Genomic DNA, 16,413 nt, shown 5'->3' on the forward strand with positions numbered 1-16,413 from the left:
TGTCTCCTCCCCCTCCCCCCCCACCCCCCGGCGGGAAGAACGGGCGCCTCCCCCCCCCCCCGCGGGAAAGAACGGGCGCCTCCTCTCCCCTCCGCCGCTGCCCCCCACCCCCGCGGGAAGAATAGGGGCCTCAGGCTGACTGCAGCATTCTCTGTGTCTGAAGCACTTTCACACAGGTAGGAAGATGGTTTATTTAATCTTTTTCTTTGCTTATAAATGTTTATTCAGGTTGGATTTATTTGTATAATATTTGTAGAAGTATAAATAAGGATTTATTGTAGAATTTAATGACTTCCCTTCCCTCCCCCCCCCCCCCCCCCACCTCGTACTGGACGCCTAATTTGTAACCTGCACCTGATTTTTTAATGTGTAGAACAGGTTTTTTCAGTTCTACAAAAATCTTCACTTGCTCCATTCTAAGTTAGTTTGGAGTACGTTTTCACTGTGGAAACTTTCAAATCAGGAGTCAATGGCCGGACACGCCCCCTTTTGAAGAAAAAATTCTGTTCCATATTAGAACTGTTCTACCTGACTAGAACTGCAGAAAAAAAAATGTGGAGAATTGCAATTTCTAAGATAGTCCGTTCTCCACCAGTTGCTCCTAAAAATCAGGCGCAAATCATGTGGAAACTTGGGCCCACAATGTATTTACTCCTAAAACTAAAATACATGTGTTTTTGGGAAGTGGAAGAGAATTCTGAGGTGGATGACCATATTTTCAGTAAATACTATACTGTTACTAATTCCAGTTGAATGCAGTGAGTTTTTAAGACCCCAAGTTTCCACACGCGGCAAAGCAGGCACCCCTCCGAGCTGGGCGCCAGTTTTTCGCGGCGAAAACGGCGCCTGAAAGAAAAACGCGCTATTCTCGAGCGCTTTGCAGCTCGATGTCTGCTTGGGGGCGGAGCCTACCACTCGCGCCGATTTTGTAAGTAGGAGGGGGCGGGTACAATTTAAATGAGTTTTTTTCGTGCCGGCAACCCTGCGCGTGCGCATTGGAGCGTTCGCGCACGCGCAGTCTGAAGTAAACATTAGAACTCGGCCATTTTAAAAAGTGCTGCAGAAAAAGTGAAAATTTGTTTATTGAACCCTTGCAAAGGCTTGCATTTTAATTTTCTTTATATATCTGTGTGTGAGGGTGAGGGAGTGCATTCTGTAATTAAAGATAGACTGTGATAAACGGGACACATGCACTTGTTTGAGACTATTCAAATTCTTTGTAGCTGTTCATTTTTTAATAAAACCACATTGCCCTTCCATGATCAGCACTGAGGCTTCTTGCAGCTTTCTCCCCCTGCTGTCCGTCAGGCCCGACGGCAAACGGCTGCCTCAAGTACTGAGGCTTCCTGCAGCTTTCTCCCTCCCCCTCCCCCCCCCCCCCCCCCCGCCGTCGGTCAGTCCCGACGGCAAACCGCTGCCTGAAAGGCCTGCCTGAAGCACTTTCACACAGGTAGGAACATGGTTTATTTAATCTTTTCTTTGCTTATAAATTTTTATTCAGGTTGGATTTATTTGTATAAGTATAACTAAGGATTGATTGTAGAATTTAATGACTTCCCTTTCCCCCCCCCCCCCCCCCCCACCTCGTTCCCGACGCCTAATTTGTAACCTGCGCCTGATTTTTTAATGTGTTGACAAGGTTTTTTTCAAGCCTACAAAAATCTTCACTTGCTCCATTCTAAGTTAGTTTGGAGTATGTTTTCACTGGAAACTTTCAAATCAGGCGTCAGTGGCCGGACACTCCCCCTTTTGGGAAAAAAAAATTCTGTTCAAAAGTGAAACTGTTCTACCTGACTCGAATTGCAGAAAACTTAAATGTGGAGAATTGCGATTTCTAAGATGCTCCGTTCTCCACCAGTTGCTCCTAAAAATCAGGAGCAAATCATGTGGAAACTTGGGGCCTATAGGTGTAAGAATAAAAATAGTCATTCTCCAGCAGTTCTGCATTTGAAACTAACAAATCTATTGTGTTGCTCAAATATCTGGGGTTTAGAACTAGACATCCGTTGTGATGTTCAGCTGCTAACCTGGCCACTGCTCAAATAATCGCTCTGGGGTCAGTTGCAATACAGAAATGGGCCATTCAGCCCCTCAGCCTGTGCTTGGTGTTTGTCCACATGAGCCGCCTCGTCTAAACCCACTCTCCTTATTCCGACACCCTTTTATAATTCCCCCTTTAAAAGTAATTTATTGACTCTCTTCCACTAACTATGGACTCAAATTTGCCCAGGAAGGAGCAACTTTATTTTTCTGGAGTATCTTAAAAATCCCCATTTTGCACATTCAAATTGCGCCAGTGTAAGTGAGTTAGTTAGGATTTTTTTAGTTTAGTTTTATTTTTCTAAAGGGGGCGTTACCAGCCACCTATGCCCGTTTTGGCCATTTAGGCCACTTTGGGCAGCTAATAGTTGCTCCAAACTAACTTAAGCCAGCGTATGCGGCCACTTGTGGCCGTACAGAAAACCCTTGCGGAGAGTTAAGAAATCAGCGCAGGTAGGTACATCTGAGACCATTCGGCCAGAGATGGGGGCGGGAAGGGAAGCGGAGAGGACCTTGCAAAGCACTAAACAAAGCACAACAACATTTAAGAAGCATAAAAACATTCAAGAAGAGAGAAAAAAATAACACGATGTCCTACCTTCCTGTCAAAACTCGGCTCGGGAAGTCAGCGGGCTGGCCGGTGCGGGAGACCACTCGGCCGGGGATAGGTGCGGGACGACTGGGGAGAGCACAGGGAAATGGTCGCTGATATCCAAGCAGAAAATGGCTTCTAAGATAAACTGCCAACCTGCCAAAGGAGATATGGAGTCTCTACTTCCACTGGGTATTTCACTATAGAGGTAGATATTCCAGCGGCAATTTCTGGTCAGCTATGGTGTACAGCCGTTCAGCTCATGGGCATTAGCCTTGATTATATGCTCAAGTCCTAGAATTATTTGGTAATTTTATACGATGGGCTAACAGTGAACAAGTACTGGATTGAAACCATCCAAAATTATTTCACTTGGGAACCTTGGACTTTCCTCCCCTCTATCTGCGCTTGTTTTGAACATAATGTGAGACCTGAAAGACAGTGTTCTACCCCACTCAGCCAGGCCACTCGGCCTGGGATAGGGACGGGACGCATCGGGTCCCACGCTGCAGCATGCACACACAGAGGCTGGGGACAGGATGCGCGCGCACTCCAGCGCGCATGTGGAGAGCTGCCGGCACTGTTTCTGGCACAGGGCCCTAGCTCCACCACCTGACTGGCCACGGGAGAGGCAACACAGCAGCCAGAATCGGGGGAGATTTTTTTGGCGCCGTTTTCAGCCCACAAAGTCAGCGCATCTCTGGTGAGTGCGCCGAAAAATGGGATGGATCAAATTTGAGCCCTTAATGTGGCCAAGAAATCTATATTCTAACCATCCTCAAGAAGTATTGTTCTAACCTCCCTTTTAATTCTGTAAGGAAAGTGGGCATATCAGCGTCTCCATATAGTTTTAGCGGGTGTAAACTGCTGTGGTCATGCGCAAGTTAATTGTTTTACGTTTAATAAAGTGGGGCAGAGGTCACCAGACATCATCATAGGCAGTCCCTCAAAATCGAGGAAGACTTGCTTCCACTCTAAAAATGAGTTCTTAGGTGATTGAACAGTCCAATACGAGAACCATAGTCCCTGTCACAGATGGGACAGACAGTCGTTGACGGAAAGGGAGGGTGGGACTGGTTTGCCACACACTCTTTCCGCTGCCTGCGTTTGATTTCTGCATGCTCTCGGTGACGAGACTCCAGGTGCTCAGCGCCCTCCCGGATGCACTTCCTCTACTTAGGGCGGCTTTTGTCTCGGAACTCCCAGGTGTCGATGGGGATGTTGCACTTTATCAAGGAGGCTTTGAGGGTGTCCTTGTAACGTTTCCTCTGCCCACCTTTGACTCATTTGCCATGAAGGGAGTTCTGAGTAGAGGGCTTGCTTTGGGACTTTGGGAGCCTTGTGTCAGGCATGCGAACAATGTGGCCTGCCCAGCGGAGCTGATCGAGTGTGGTCAGTGCTCCAATGCTGGGGATGTTGGCCTGATCGAGGACGCTAACATTGGTGTGTCTGTCCTCCCAGGGGATTTGCAGGATCTTGCGGTGACATCGTTGGTGGTCACCAGACATAATGCATTTAATGACATATATTCGAACATTCTGATTACATTGTGTAAAGGGACACTACTCAGATTTCTGTCATTGTAGAGTGTATGAGTGGTACCTTAATAACACTGGTGAAAACCTGTATCCTGCATTAAACTACTTACTATCCAGGCTTGTGTGCATCGGAATGATTTTAACGGAATGCCAGTTAAAGTACAACATTTTCTTAAGAGCTGCTGACACGAGGCTTAGTGCAAACCCTGGATCAGATCCTTCTCATCTTCCCTCCTGCTGAGGTAAACTGCCTTAAAGCAGAATAATTTCACTTCTGGGCAGGTCCACACAATAGTTTGAGTAAATTAGGGCACATTCCTCCGTGCCGATGGTAATTGCAGGATTGTTTGAGTGTGTAACAGCTGGCGGCACACTGGTGTGTCCCCATACAGACAGTGACAGCTGGGTGCAGAATGCAACAAGCCTCATCACCCCGCTAACGAAGTTACCTAATGCCAGTGCTACATTGATGAGGGGACCCGAGCTTTCCCCCATTAATAAGTTGTGTACCAGAATGGAGAGAGACTTCGATATCTACAAGCACATCAAATGGCTGAAAAGGGTAAGATTAGTAGCAGTTGAAACTGTAAGTAGAGTTCAGCAGAAGAAAGTAATCAGTCACGAGTTCTGCGTATTTTTCTGTGAAATTAAAATACTTGTAATGCTCCAGTGAGAGACAAAGATCAGCACTGTCAGTTAAATTGGAGGTAACTGCATCTCGTGCCATTCACGTGTTCAGCCCTGTCACTAAAGCAGTGCGTATTAAAATGTAATTGGATTTTTTTTGAAAGAGGCATGTGTTTATTATTTGCTCCAATTTCCTGTCTACATTTATTTCAGCAGGATTAATTAAATTTAAACACAAAACGGGACATAAAAAATAGGAGCAGAAGTCGGCCATTCGGCCCCTTGAGCCTGCTCCGCCATTCAATAATATGGCTGATCTTCTACCTCAACTCGACTTGTCTGCCCTATCCCCATATCCCTTGGTTTCTTTAATATTTAACTCCTGCTTTTCGAAATATACCTGACTGTAAAGCACCAGTTGAAAGATCAGTGCAAGTTATTGCGTACCTTTGGCAATTTATTCTGCTTTTATATCAGGTTTGGTATCGTGACCGTGCCCCTGCCTCTCGCCCCGCCAGTGCCAATCATATGACAAACTTGTTGGATTCACAAGACTTGATTTTTTTTTTCTTTTTAAAAAAAAAAAAGTCCTTGCAGCCGCCTCGGGTCTTTGGTTGTTGCTGGTATGGCGAACCTCGCGTGCCAGGAGATGACATGAGCACAGACGTGTCACTCATTTTCACGAACAATTACTGTCTGTCGAATTGTAATGTTGTAATTGCTGTACCCCTATAAAGATTAGGGAAAGGCATCCCTTATAGTTGGGTTAGCAGCTCAGTGCTGAGTATTTGCTTTCAAAGTAGCTGTGTTTAATGTTGGATTTTATATTGAGTAAACATCAAAATTTTGATACGAACCAAATAGAGCATCGCATTTGTCGGTAAAATCTGACTTGTACAGTTTTCAGTATTTTAAATGTACGATGACTTTCCAAATCACTGGCGTAGTGCCACAAAAAGCAAAGACTTGCATTTATATAGCACCTTTCACAAGCACCCGACATCTCAGCGCTTTACAGCCAATGAAGTAATTTTGGAGTGTAGTCACTGCTGTAATGCAGGAATAACTAAAGAGCAGCCAGCTATTGTACCTACAGACGAGAGCCATAGAATAAGTCGTTGTAAAAATAAATCCACTGTATTCCATGGTTGTACACTGCTGCTGACGAAACATTCAATCTTTTAACAATGCTCTGATACGACCAGTTTTGCAGGACCCGAGATGTGGGGGCAGTTCCCCACAATAGTGATTACTGTTACCACATACACTTCTATCCCACTAATTCAATTTGTCAATATATTGGTTACTCAACACTGTTTTAGTTGTCACATTTAGTGTGAGCAGCTGCATTAATAACCACAGTGGTTCAGTGTGTTTGTGGCTGCTGTCTAATTCACAGCCCTGTTTGGGCAAACAAGGTTGCCTAGGCTTCCAGCAAATGGTATAGCAACACTGTCTTTCCAAAGTTATGTTAAATGTATCGTTCTCAGTTGAGCATAGATCATTCTGACCTGGCTAGTCCAAAATGATGAAACAATGGCTTTTCAGGAATTGAATATGAATCCATGTGGTTAAGTGCAGGGCATTATATCTGTATGTGGCTAAGTACAGGGCATTGTATTTGTACATGTTTGTGAAGGATTCTGTTGATAATGAAGAAAGAACTTACATTTATCCAGCGTGTTTCACAATCTCAGGAAGCCCCAAAGTGCTTTTTGCTGTCGTGCTGTTTAAAGTATAATCATGAAGTAGGAAACGCGGCAGCCAATTTGGGCACAGCAAGGTCCCATGAACAGCGATGAGATGACCAGATAATCTGTTTGTTTTTTTTTTAAAGTGATGTTGGTTGAGGGATAAATATTGGCCAGGAAGAACTCTCCTGCAAGAGGGCAGCCCCTGTTTCCTGTCTCATCCAAAAAAATGGCACCTCTGACCGTGCCGTGCTCCTTCAGTACTGCACTGGAGTATCAACCCAGGTATTGTGCTCAAGTCTCTGGAATAGGACTTGAACCCACAATCTTCTGACTCGGACGAGGACGCTACCCACTCTTAACAGCACGGTTGTGGGATTCAGCGGCAGATAGGTGGAGGTGGGCGATGTTAACGGAGGTGGAATTAGCCAGTCTTTGTGATGAAGAGGCATGGGGTCAGAAGTTCAGCTTGGGGTGGAATAGTGTGGCAAGGTTGCTAACTGTCTGGTTCAACGGCTGGGGAGCGGGGTTGCAATGAATGGAATGGGGCTGAAGACAATGGCTTCAGTCCACCCGATAAATGATGATTCGTCCATGACTGGATGTTCGATGAACATTTTAGCAACGCACGATGTTGGAGTTGAAAGAGGTGGTGGAAAGCTGGAGCTGGCTGTTTTCAATACACATGTGCTGCTTGTCTTTGAGTGATGGCGCCATGGGGGAAGTATGTAGGTGATCAACCGGTGGGGACCAAGGAAAGGTCCAAGGGGATAGTGTTGCCATTGCTGGAGAGCCATTAATGACGATTGAATAGTTAAGAGAGCAATCGTGGGAGGGCAGTCCCACTGAGGTGGATAAAAGTAGACGTGAGTAAACAGGTGCTTTTCGGACACGAGAAAGGTGGATAGAGAGCACCAGGGAACTGTTTATACCACTACTCCAAGTCCTGCTATCACCAAATTAATTGAAAAAATTTCATGAAAAACATTCTTTGCTCAGGATAATTGAAGGTATTAAAGTCAATTAGAGGAAACTTGAAGTTCCACAGGGTAGAGGAGAGGGCTGATATAAATAGGAACTCAAGTATTTGCGCACCTTGGTTACACAAGAGCTTTAAGGCAAGTTACAAATAGTGAATTAGACGGATTACTTAGATGTGACAAGAATCCAATTCTAAACTCGCCCGATCCTGCCTACAACAAACACCAACCCTTAAACCCTTCTGTTTAAACCAGTCTTTAATGCTTATCCATGGCCGTGTGTGAGACTTGCCCAAATTGCTGTTTGCTTTTAAATCGCTTGCAATATTGTAAAATGTGTTTGACGTGTTCATTATTTGTATTGGGCTGAATTTTGTAAGTTTTGGCTCACCAAATGCAGTAGGATGTGAATTTTAAAAATTATATAAACTTTAGTTTAATCTCCCAGATCCTAAGTTTATATAAATGAGTATAATAGCCCCTAATTATAAATGTTCCATCTTGTAACTAGAGAAAAGTGGTAGCTGTAACTGTGGCGACAGTCGCTATGTTTGGAGTTGTGAAAATTGTGGTTGTGAATGTGGGTACAATATGGCCTGCGTACCTCAACAAAGGGCTGTGTTCTCGTATGTGGTTTGTGTACGTGCTCGAGTCATCCCCAAACAAAAGCTACATAACAAACTGCTACATTGAGTTACCCACTGGAAACAAACCTAGGGGTTTTATTTCATCATCTTGGGGGCATTGGACAAAAAATATGAAATAAAAATATTTGATCAGTAGTGTATATTATGGCAAAAACGATATTTGTCTTGTAAAGTCATTGTTCAGTTTAAATAAGTGCTACCATACATGCTGTCAACAATGAATTTATTTTAGTTTTCTTGATGCAAATATATAATCCTGTTGGGAAATCCAGATTTCCCCTTTAATAGCTATATATTTCCATTCTTTCTCTTGGATTTATATACACAGACAAATACCTGTCTGTCTCTCCCTCCAGGTGCAATAATTGGCCAATGGCACTGATCCAGCTGCTTCTGTTTGCTAAATATAAGTACAACAACTTGCATTTCATCATAGAATCATAGAAATTTACAGCACACAAGGAGGCCATTCGGCCCATCGTGTCTGCCTGCCAAAAAAGAGCTATCCAGCCTAATACCACTTTCTAGCTCTTGGTCCGCACTTCAAGTGCATATCCAAGTACTGTTTAAATGCGATGCGGGTTTCTGCCTCTACCACCCTTTCAGGCAGTGAGTTCCAGACCCCCACCACCCTCTGGGTGAAAAAGGTTCTCCCCAACTCCTCTCTAATCCTTCTACCAATTACTTTAAATCTATGCCCCCTGGTTGTTGACCTCTGTGCTAAGGGAAATAGGTCCTTCCTATCCACTCTATTTAGGCCCCTCATAATATTATACACCTCAATTAAATCTCCCTCAGCCTCTTCTGTTCCAAAGAAAACAACCCAATCTTTCCTCGTAGCTAAAATTCTCCAGGCCTGGCAACATCCTCATAAATGTCCTCTGCACCCTCTCTGGAGCAATCACATCTTTCCTGTAATGTGGTGACCAGAACTACACGCCGTACTCAAGTTGTGGCCTAACTAATATTTTATACAGTTCAAGCATAATTTCCCTGCACTTTGTATTCTGTGCCTCGGCTAATAAAGGCAAGTATTTCTCTAGAGGAGGCAGCTATTAACGGGGGGGGGGTGCAAAAACTTGAGGTACAATACGTAGTTAATGTCACTTTTGTGGTGAATCGTTCATTGCCGTTTGGAGACTCTGTGTAGCCTCTTCTCTGGGGAAGGTGTCTGACAGACAGTATTGTTGCAGCTGTGCAAGGTGCTTGTGGGCAGTCTCGATTGATCTCTCGATTACATCCTGATATTTTTGACATCCTTTCTGGCTGAGCCTATTGCCAGTAATTGCGCACAATGCTGGGTATTGTGTGAGCTTGCGAGGGTTCTACTTCATTTAATGTAGGGGTTGTATAATTCTTCTTGAATCCCATCTGATTTCTAGTGATGGGGGGGAGGGATCAAGATGGAGATTTTTTTGGGAAGAAGTGCAAATAACTTGGGGATGTCCCCATTACTCCAGAACGATGTTGGTTTATCGTGGTTACTGGCGATTTTTGCTACTTGCTTGGTGTGAAAGGAGTGTTATTGTAGGTGCGTCATGTTCGGTGGTTTTCCCATCCTGATGACAAATTCCGCTTTGCAACATTACCCACAGGGAAATCCTGCTTGCTTGCCATTTTGATTAGCATTTGCTGAATTCTGCAGAAACCAGATTATTAATCCTTTAAGCACAAAAGAGGAATGCACAGCCACCAGTTCAACCACACCATCTCCCGTGGCGGCTCTGCTCCAGTGGTTGTGATCACTGACCAGGTCATCTCCAACCATTTCCTTTATCCCTCACTACCCACATTCTCTTCTCCCCCCCCCCACCCCCCCCCCCTCCCAACCCATTCAAACCTCACTTCCTTTGGTGTTCATGCCTGGAAACAGTCGCTCTCCCCCGCCCCCGGAGGCTTACAGCTGCAATTTCAAACTCCAACTGCTCAGCGATTGCTTCTCAAGCCATCGTATCTGCTGCAGTGGATTTACTTAATCATTCCCTTATCGTCACCTTTTGATGCCCGTCTCCCCAGAAGAACCGTCACTGTAGTAGATGATAAATATTTCTGGTATGCAATACAACTGAACGATAAAAGCCAACTTATTTTTTTTGGAAACTTGCTTTCCGCAGACGAATGGCCATATCTCAGTCACAGGTGATCCGTACCAGGACAGACTGGCACGACTAGAAGGAGATAAAGAATCCCTGGTTTTACAAGTAAGTAAAATTGATGCAATTTAAGAACTCTCTGATGTTAGCAGGCTGTGACTTTGACAATATTTGAATCTTGGTGTACAAATTAATTTATAAGCAGGTAGTGGCACGGTTTGATGTGTTAGAGTAAATTGTGCAACTCCATGCTACAGGCTGTGTGTTTAGGGAATGTAAACTGAGGAGCAGTGTATTTCTGTTGGGCTTTAGAATACAAACTACATCATCTTGAGTTTAAAAACACAAATGTATGAAAACTTAAGTAGATGCACAATTCGAGTTAATAATTTACATTCACTTTTGAGTTTTTAAAATGTTTTCCATCCCTGCATGAGTTAATACCTACATCCACACTGCTCTCAGCTTCTCCACAGCTGGTCTCCAGTTGTCTTGGATCCCCTTGTCACTGGACCAAGACCTCGCTCCGTCAAGCCCGTGTGGTGGCTGGTGTGCAACGGCCACCCCACGTTAAAAGAATTCACGCACAGTCATCTTCCACCCTTTAAAATGAGTTCATCAGTCAACAGAGTACTCATTTTTAGTGTGGAAGCAAGTCATCCTCAACCCTAAGGGACTGCCTATGATGATGCTGAGCTAGTCAAGTATTGTTCCTTTGACAACTCTTAAATTATATGTTTGACAGTCTAGAAAACTGGCCACTTCCTGGTGAATACTCCCTCTTGCCCAAGCCAGTTGCAAAGTCATCCTCTGGTGAAACCTCCAAGCTGATTTAAAATGAATCTCTCAATTGAAAGACCAAAGTTCTGGATGTCAATTACCAGACTGGCTCCTGTCAAAAGTAATTTAGATTCTATTGTACTTTGACTTCATAGTAGACGCTATAATAAGATACTTTTTTAGGTTGAATGAGAACAGTTTATGGGAGAGGTGTTGGCAATCATTTATAACCATTCCAAATACTCTGTTTATATTTGTGATTGTTGGACTAGCCTTAGAATCGCAGAATGGTTACAGCACAGAAGAAGGCCAATCGGCCCGTCGAGCCCAGGCCGACTCTCAGCTAGTCCCAGTCACCCGCCCTTTCCCCACAGCCTTGTCATTTGTTCACCTTCAGATACTTATCTAACTCCTTTTTGAAAGATAAAATCGAGTCTGCCTCCACCACCCTTTCAGGCAGCACATTCCAGATCCTAACCACTCGCTGCGTTTTTAAAAAAAAAAGTTTTTTTCTTACGTTCTTTTGCCAATCACCTTAAATCTGTGTCCTCTGGTTCTCAACCCTTCTGTCAATGGGAACAGTTTCTATCTACCCTGTCCAGACCCCTCATGATTTTGAGCACCTCTGTCAAATCTCCTCTCTGCCATCTCTGCTCCAATGAGAACAACCCCAGCTTCTCCAGTCTAGCCACGTAACTGAAGTCCCTCACCTCTGGAATCATTCTCGTAAATCTTTTCTAAACCCTCTCTAAAGCCTTCACATCCTTCCTAAAGTGTGGTGCCCAGAATTAGACACTGTACTCCAGTTGGGGCCAAACCAATGTTTTATACAGGTTCATCATAATTACCACACTTTTGTACTCTATACCTCTATTTATGAAGCCCAGGATCCTGTAAGCATTGCAGAGTTATGTTGACTAAAATGTTCAATTAAAATACTTAACTTAAGGAGTTAGATGTAGTCCTTACTACTAGGGGGATCAAGGGGTATGGTGAGAAAGCAGGAACGGGGTACTGAAGTTGCATGTTCAGCCATGAACTAATTGAATGGCGGTGCAGGCTAGAAAGGCCGAATGGCCTACTCCTGCACCTATTTTCTATGTTTCTATGTTTTCTATGTTTCTATTTATCATCATATATCTGTCTAAAATAAACTTCAGACATATCTTACAACTCATATTTATACCTGTCAAGACAGTGCAAATAGATTAACAGTCGATTGCATTCCTAGACACCATTACAGGCTCATAATGCAGGCAGCCACACAAACTTCTAGTGGCCCCTTAAATATGCAGTATTACAGCCTATTCGGTGCATAACACATTGTAAAATGTGTTAAGTTTTCTGCATCCTGCAGCTGAATTTGAAACCAACATCTTCCTAGTGGAACTTGAGCTGAAAAATTTGTTTCCCACACCCCAGGTTTTCAGACGTGATGGAACGCGCTTTGATCAGATTGCCAGAATAAACATGAAATTGTTTAAACAACGGGCAAGCTATGATTTGGTATTCTAAGTATGCGTACGGTTTATAGCTATAATAGTGAGCAACTCGGTAACTACACCACTGTGCTGCTTTGTGGAGGCAGAGATCTCGCTGTTACTGTACCAGAAATCATACTTTGTGTTTCACAGGTGAGTGTTCTAACAGACCAGGTGGAAGCCCAAGGGGAGAAGATTCGAGACCTAGAGTGTTGTCTAGATGAGCACCGGGAAAAGCTGAATGGCACAGAAGAGATGTTACAACAGGTAGGAATGGAATGGTTGTGAGAAAGCTTTTGAATTGGAAAGTCCGATGATCTTTTAAATTAAGCAACGCTTTAAAGTTTAAGAAGGATTTGTGTAGGAAAGTTGCAAAATGCTAAAAGTTTAGTTCTTTCAGTTTTAAATAATGAGTGTTGATTTAACTCTGCAGTATCTGATGTGCATTTCATTCTGATAAAACTGCTTAGCCAATGCTACCGAGCGGGTCCAATATCCTGAGCGAGAATAGGATGGCCACTGCTCACTTGAATGCCTCTTGCTTTCTCTGATTGCAATCAAGGCAATTTTAACACAGAATGACACTCAACTACTGTGTGTCTGCCTGTGTTGTGTCGCATTAACGTCACAAAGTCTTAACTATTAACACAGGGTCTGAGGGAAGGGGCTTGTAGAATTCAGTCTCCAAGTCAGAAGAATCAAGAATGAAATACCTTGCTTTCTTATAAAGATTGCTTTGTATAACATTCTTGTGATAAATCACCCTATTAAAAAATAGTTTGAAAACTGCATTGTCAGCATCGTGCCTCTCGTGTGGTATATGCCTGGTTGTTTTGGTTAAAACTATTTTGTACCTTTATTGGATTTTTAGTAACAGAGGTGACAATTTCTGTCCTTTAGTGAGATACAATCTCAAAGTTGCTTAATTTGAATTACCTGTTAATTTGAATTGAAATTGTTTTTTTTTAAAAAGAAACATCTCCTGTGCTATCTTAGTAAAATTGCTTAATTTTAACTACCAATCATTGGAAAAAAAATTCCAAGCACAAAATAGACTATTGGATGAGTTCTAAAGTCAGGCAGGACAGGTGAGCTGAATTAATGTTCACTGTTAAACTAAAGCACCCTAGTTTAATGATTGTATCTTTACAAATGAAACGGCAGCCTTGTATTGTCAGTTTGTCGTATTTCATTGTCACTAACACTCGCTGCCAGCTGCTCCAACAGAGAATGCCTTGCGGGGAGGGAGGGAACTACAGACTCCGAACATCCATCGCAGTTCTTTGTTGCAGTGTAACCTTTGAACAGGAATATTGCCGAGACTCACTTCAAGCCAGTTTCCTTATTCTGTTGTAATGATATTTTATTGGAACAGCATACAAAAAGATATGCTTTTTGTTTCAGGAACTACTAAGCAGAACATCACTGGAGACTCAGAAACTGGACCTTATGGCTGAGGTGTCAAACCTGAAGATAAAACTGAATGTGATGGAAAAGGACAGGTTGGAATATGAGGAGAGATATAAGGATACTGAGGTGAGCCATGTAATATGATTTACTGCACTAATTTTATGCTGCAGAATATATATTTTACTTGAATTTACCCAGTAAAATAGCTATTGTATTAAATAGTTTACCCCATTGGTAGCCTGATCTGAGTGTAAACGTTGTCCCCCCCCTCTCGTTTTTAAATTTCTTGTCTACAAAATATTTTAAACCCTAATTCTCAGTTTCTGAGAATGTGTGAAGTATGTTGTATTGGGCACATCTCTTGATTTTTCATAATATTAGCAATTTAAAAAATTATTTTAACCAAAAAGTATCCGAATCCGTGGACATGTTTCAGAAGCACGACAATTCCTTCCCCGACCAGGGTCTCTGGAGATAACAGTTCCAGCTAGGGTTCCCGCTCCGGATCGCCAGCCATGCAGCGGCTCCTGCTGGGCGTCACATGAGGACATTATTGGGCTTGATTGTACTGCCCCACGGGATTCAGTAACAAGTAACGTAGTAATTGACTCTTGGGGTTCTGTTGATTCAAACTTGAGTTCATAACGTCCAAACTGCTCAATGACTAGAGTTTTAAAAAAAAAATCTCCTCCTGTATGAATACAAATGTAGAAGATTTAAAGATAGTGGGTCAGTTGTGCAGCACGGAGATCAATTTTGAATTCATTCGAAGAATTAGTCCGATTTCCACAGCAAAATGCAGTTTGGGAGAAAATTGAAATCTTCCCCTAGTGCGTACTGATTTAGATGTGAGCAAGTCCTTGATTGTTCGCCTTGATATCGCACGTTGTATTGATTCCTGCGTTAACCGTAAATGTGAATCAATTTATAGAGGACAGAATTTTAGTTTCTAAAGCCATAGCGTATTTGGTGAAGTAACTGTGTTAATGTTGGTTTTGCTGCAAACTTCAGCTTGAGTTTTATGTGGTGTCTGTATTTTTAAAACTTACTTATCCTCCTTCATGATTTATTCCTTTCTTCACTACTTGTTCTATTCAGATCTTTTCTCTCTTCTCTTATTTCATTTGCCTTGTGTTCTACAGTCATTGTTTAACCTAATAACAGAGCTGAGACAGCAGATGGAGAAAGTGGAAGTGGATCTAGCATTATTCCAGGAAAAGCGGTCACAGTTTGGGGATCAAGAGGTGACTGCACGACAAAGGATGCTATGTAACATTAGCATTTTAGCCCAATGTTACCATGCATGTTTCGTGTTTGATTGAAAGCTGGTATACTATGGGGAGGGATTGAGGAGGAGAAAAAATGTAATTAAGAATACAGTTGCGCATCTTCAATCCATCTATTGCTTCATTCATTGCCCTGTATCACTAAATCAAGTAAACTACTTGTATCTGATGAGATCAATGAGAAACATGGAAGATTAAAAGGTCATTCTGGGCCCACCAAACTCCTCCCAGCCACAGACCATATAATTCACTGCAATATGCATTCTACAAAACCCATTAAAACTCCTGAGGAAGGGCTCTAAGATGTGTATCTCGCACTCCCTGACTGCACCCTGCCCCCCTCTCCCTGCCAAATAGAGCAAAAATAAAACTTATCTAATCTTGCATTCTATATTATTCATCAATGACGGGACATTGTGCTGCTTTTAGGAGCAGGAGCACGTTATTTTCATAAGCGTTTGATTGTGTGTGTCTGCAGCTATTCTTAAACCTCAGTCCTGTTCTTAACTAGACAGTCAGATAGCTGTTCTTTAACTGTTAATCAACAATTATGGTTTATTTTAGAACCTGTTTCTCTTGCCTGGGGAAGGGAGAAGAGAATTCTAACCTGAAATCTTGCTTGCAACTTTTTGATTTTGTACTAATGTCTTTCAATAATATGCTGATTGTCCAGCCTAAATAATCTGCTTGCCAAATATATTAATTCCATTCAGTATTTGAAATATCTGAATGATGTCCCCTCTTGTCATCCTTTTTCTAATTAAGTCATCCTTTCTCTAATTAAGTCATCCTTTCTCTAATTAAATCAATCAGTTATGAGTCTTCCATCACTGAGTCCTTGCTGCCTAAAAACATCTCGGTCACACTTCTGAAACCTCTCCAATCTGTCGATGTTCTTTTGAAAGCCGAGCGCTCAAAATTGCACACAATGGGGCAGAATTTGCAGTGGGTGAGACAGCGTACTCTGAGTATACCATCATACCGCCTTTGAAATGGACCCCAAATTAAGCGAATGTGCCAAATCCCAAACTTGCGATCCGTCAAGTTACGACTTGACAGATGATCCATACCGATGGGAAAATCCTCGTTGCTGGAGCAGAGTTGGGCTAATTGGCCACCAACGCACAGGGTCTGTTTTCATCAGTGTAAGGGGATGCCTCGAAAGATTCAAAGCATCGTTCAACATGTTTTAACATCATTTTCACCTCTGATCATATGGTTATCCAGGAGGGAAATAGTGGTAGTGTT

General features: G+C 42.8%; 1 protein-coding gene across 10 annotated transcripts in view; it reads left to right on the plus strand.

The window, feature by feature from the left end:
- ppfibp1b (PPFIA binding protein 1b) overlaps positions 1 to 16,413 on the plus strand; it is a 110,745-nt gene that overhangs the window by 35,643 nt on the left and 58,689 nt on the right. For 5 of the 10 annotated variants that reach the window (XM_070900155.1, XM_070900158.1, XM_070900156.1 and 2 more), the window contains exons 4-7: positions 10,230 to 10,316; positions 12,623 to 12,736; positions 13,874 to 14,005; positions 15,022 to 15,123. In XM_070900155.1, the coding sequence (XP_070756256.1) occupies positions 10,230 to 10,316; positions 12,623 to 12,736; positions 13,874 to 14,005; positions 15,022 to 15,123 (435 nt within the window). The remainder of the gene's footprint in view (positions 1 to 10,229; positions 10,317 to 12,622; positions 12,737 to 13,873; positions 14,006 to 15,021; positions 15,124 to 16,413) is intronic. The other 5 variants (XM_070900160.1, XM_070900163.1, XM_070900161.1 and 2 more) reach the window with 1 other exon arrangement.

Source organism: Pristiophorus japonicus, chromosome 15, assembly GCF_044704955.1.
Source record: "Pristiophorus japonicus isolate sPriJap1 chromosome 15, sPriJap1.hap1, whole genome shotgun sequence".
Lineage (NCBI taxonomy): Eukaryota > Metazoa > Chordata > Chondrichthyes > Pristiophoridae > Pristiophorus > Pristiophorus japonicus.